The 3,888-nt window shown below is 30.3% G+C and overlaps 1 protein-coding gene across 4 annotated transcripts in view; it reads left to right on the forward strand.

Annotated features, from left to right (window-relative positions):
• LOC106467456 (solute carrier organic anion transporter family member 3A1-like) overlaps nt 1–3,888 on the forward strand; it is a 159,373-nt gene that overhangs the window by 129,820 nt on the left and 25,665 nt on the right. For all 4 annotated transcript variants that reach the window (XM_013927810.2, XM_022395651.1, XM_013927807.2 and 1 more), the window contains exon 5: nt 2,842–3,006. In XM_013927810.2, coding sequence (XP_013783264.1) covers nt 2,842–3,006 — 165 coding nt within the window. The remainder of the gene's footprint in view (nt 1–2,841; nt 3,007–3,888) is intronic.

Raw genomic sequence — 3,888 nt, forward strand, 5'->3', positions numbered from 1 at the left:
TATATAGCTGATTATCTGTATTAGAAAGAAAGTTTTGTATAGCTGATTATCTATATTAGAAAGAAAGTTTTATATAGCTGATTATCTATATTAGAAAGAAAGTTTTATATAGCCGATTGTCTATATCAGAAAGAAAGTTTTGTATAGCTGATTATCTATATTAGAGAGAAAGTTTTATATAGTTGATTATCTATATTAGAAAGAAAGTTTTATATAGCTGATTATCTATATTAGAAAGAAACCTTCATATAGCTGATTATCTATACCAGAAAGAAAGTTTTATATAGCTGATTATTTATATTAGAAAGAAAGTTTTGTATAGCTGATTATCTATATTAGAGAGAAAGTTTTATATAGTTGATTATCTATATTAGAGAGAAAGTTTTATATAGTTGATTATCTATATTAGAAAGAAAGTTTTATATAGCTGATTATCTATATTAGAAAGAAACCTTCATATAGCTGATTATCTATACCAGAAAGAAAGTTTTATATAGCTGCTTATCCATATTAGAAACAGAGTATTTTTTATAGATAGATGTATACCTCCGTACAAAAAGCCCGCTGTTCAACCAACTCATTGATTCGTTGACTTGGCAGTAGTTTAAAAGGGACGATGTCAATATTATCCCTCATTAAAATATTTGTGGGTTACTAGCAGTTAGGCTTATATCGTCTAAGAAAGTGGGTTGTTACACTAGACGTTTAAATAGGGTTATAGCTTACCTATATCTTATACTCGTTCAGATAGACAATAGATAAGCCTAGATTAAAATATGAGCAGATAATGACACTGTATAAGGGAAAATCATGTGTTATCGTATATGTTATGTTTCAATATGTATGATTAATCAATAAATCTTCTTTAATTGCGTACTCTGCTTTTGACGTATTTAGTTAACTGCATAATTTTGATTTATTAGAAATGGAACTATTCGTATTTGTTTTCGGATATTCTCGTGACTGGAGTAACTGCTATTCTCTATTACATGCCACTTCTTTTTTTTTAGAACTTAACCTCATATACTCAAAGTTAAACGCTCCCAGTGACACAGCGGTATGTCTGTTGACTTACAACGCTAGAAACTGGGTTTTGATACCCGTAGTGAGCGTATCACAAATAGCATATTGTGTAGTTTTTTTTCTGAACTACAAACAAACAAAATCAAAGCCAAACATCTCGACCTGATTGTCTATATTAAGATGTATTAAAATGTAATACTTCCAAATGTACATATATACCTGAGGCATTAATAACAATTATTACTAAACAACTTACAAATAGCTTGACAGGGTTTTACGTAAGGATTTCATCTAAACGTTTCGACTGCGTTTTGTTTAAGGCTGGTTGGTTGGTTGATTTGTTGCTAAGCGCAAGGTATACAATGGAATATCTGTGCTCTGCTCACCACGGGTATCGAAACCTTAACCTTAGTATTGAAAGTACGCAGACTTACCGCTGAGCTACTACTGGAGGTTTTTATGTAAAGAATGTTATTAAACAGCTTTACCGTATTTTACGTGAAGCATTTTACTAAACGCTGTATTATTTTAAATGAAGAATGATATTAAACAGCTTTACCGTATTTTACGTAAAGAGTTTTACTAAACGCTGTATTATTTTAAATGAAGAATGATATTAAACAGCTTTACCGTATTTTACGTAAAGAGTTTTACTAAACGCGATATTATTTTAAATAAAGAATGATATTAAACAGCTTTACCGTATTTTACGTAAATAGTTTTACTAAACGCGATATTATTTTAAATGAAGAATGATATTAAACAGCTTTACCGTATTTTACGTAAATAGTTTTACTAAACGCGATATTATTTTAAATGAAGAATGATATTAAACAGCTTTACCGTATTTTACGTGAAGAGTTTTACTAAACGCTGTATTATTTTAGATGAAGAATAATATTAAACAGCTTTACCGTATTTTACGTAAAGAGTTTTACTAAACGCTGTATTATTTGAAATGAAGAATGATATTAAACAGTTTTATCGTATTTTATGTAAAGAGTTTTACTAAACGCGGTGTTATTTTAAATGAAGAATAATATTAAACAGCTTTACCGTATTTTACGTGAAGCGTTTTGCTAAACGCGGTGTTATTTTAAATGAAGAATGATATTAAACAGCTTTACCGTATTTTACGTAAATAGTTTTACTAAACGCTGTATTATTTTAAATGAAGAATGATATTAAACAGCTTTACCATATTTTACGTAAAGAGTTTTACTAAACGCGATATTATTTTAAATGAAGAATGATATTAAACAGCTTTACCGTATTTTACATAAATAGTTTTACTAAACGCTGTATTATTTTAAATGAAGAATGATATTAAACAGCTTTACCGTATTTTACGTGAAGCGTTTTGCTAAACGCGGTGTTATTTTAAATGAAGAATGATATTAAACAGCTTTACCGTATTTTACGTAAATAGTTTTACTAAACGCGATATTATTTTAAATGAAGAATGATATTAAACAGCTTTACCGTATTTTACGTGAAGCGTTTTACTAAACGCTGTATTATTTTAAATGAAGAATGATATTAAACAGCTTTACCGTATTTTACGTGAAGAATGTTATTAAACATTTTGATCTTATTTTACATAAACAGTATTGACCGTATTTAACGTAAATTGTTACTACAAACCTGACCGTATTTTAGGAAAAAAGTGTGACTAAACAGTTTGATTGTATCTTACGTAAAGAGTGTTATTAATTGGTTACGATCTTGTAAAAACTTAGAGTAGAACGTAAGGCATATTTGTATTATATAAAAAAAATTAATCTCGGTATTTTCTTTTTTTCCTCTGGTTGTATGTAGCTTTCTCACAAGCTATGAGAAGGTTGCTAAGGAACGATATTCTTTTGTGTCGAACAGCTAGTAGTGTTCTCCATATTCTTCCTATTGCTGGCCACTATACGTTCCTTCCAAAGTATCTGGAAAGTCAGTTTCAGGTGAACCCTGCCAAAGCCAACATGATTTCTGGTGAGTATACCTAGCCGTTTCGGCATAGGAGGGATTTGACCTTGACCTTGATATTATAGTCGAGTTTCTTTATCATTATATAAAGGCTGTAGTAAGTTTTACCATTTAATTTTTTTTTGTATTAAGCATATTTTCCATTCTCGTTGTTTGGTGTAATAGGATAATATATTTTGATTCTTCGGCCATTTTCCGTTTTATTTGGAGCACAGCGTTAGTGAGAGTTCTTGCAAATATTAAGTATAACATATACTGAGATAGTTTTTGCTGAAACATTATCTAAAATATTACTGTTTCCTTTTACAATATTGTATCATGTTGCATTACAATATTAGGTCTGTACCATTATTCTAATATTTCTTTTATGAAGTAGAAGGGTATAGATGGCGCTATTATCTAGCGTTGTAACACAAGTTTAGTGTTTCAAGTGAGATGTTTGTTTGTTTGTAATTAAGCATAAAGCTACACAATGGGCTATCTGAGCTCTGCCAACCACGGGTATCGAAACCCGGTTTCTAGCGTTGTAAATCCGCAGACATACCGCTGTGCCACTCAAGTGAAATGACTTATTAGGTTTGACTAAGATTAAATTTGATTTTGTGTCCAGTATTGTCTCCTAAATACTTTTAAAACTGATAAAAAGAGTTTGGTGAAAGTATTTACTTCACACTATTCAAAAATGTAACATCCAGCATGTTACGTCGAAAGTTTCTGACCACGCAAAACCTGAAGCTAAATTAGATTTTAATATATATATTCGCTCAGTGTTTCAGTACACCAACTATTTGTTTTTAATAACACTATAACACGGCGACATTTTCCAGAAAATATAACAGAAAAATCTGTTATAACCGCCCCCCCCCACTGGCACAGCGGTATTTCTGC

The sequence above is a fragment of the Limulus polyphemus genome, unplaced genomic scaffold (genome assembly GCF_000517525.1).
Source record: "Limulus polyphemus unplaced genomic scaffold, Limulus_polyphemus-2.1.2 Scaffold2620, whole genome shotgun sequence".
Classification (NCBI taxonomy): Eukaryota; Metazoa; Arthropoda; class Merostomata; order Xiphosura; family Limulidae; genus Limulus; species Limulus polyphemus.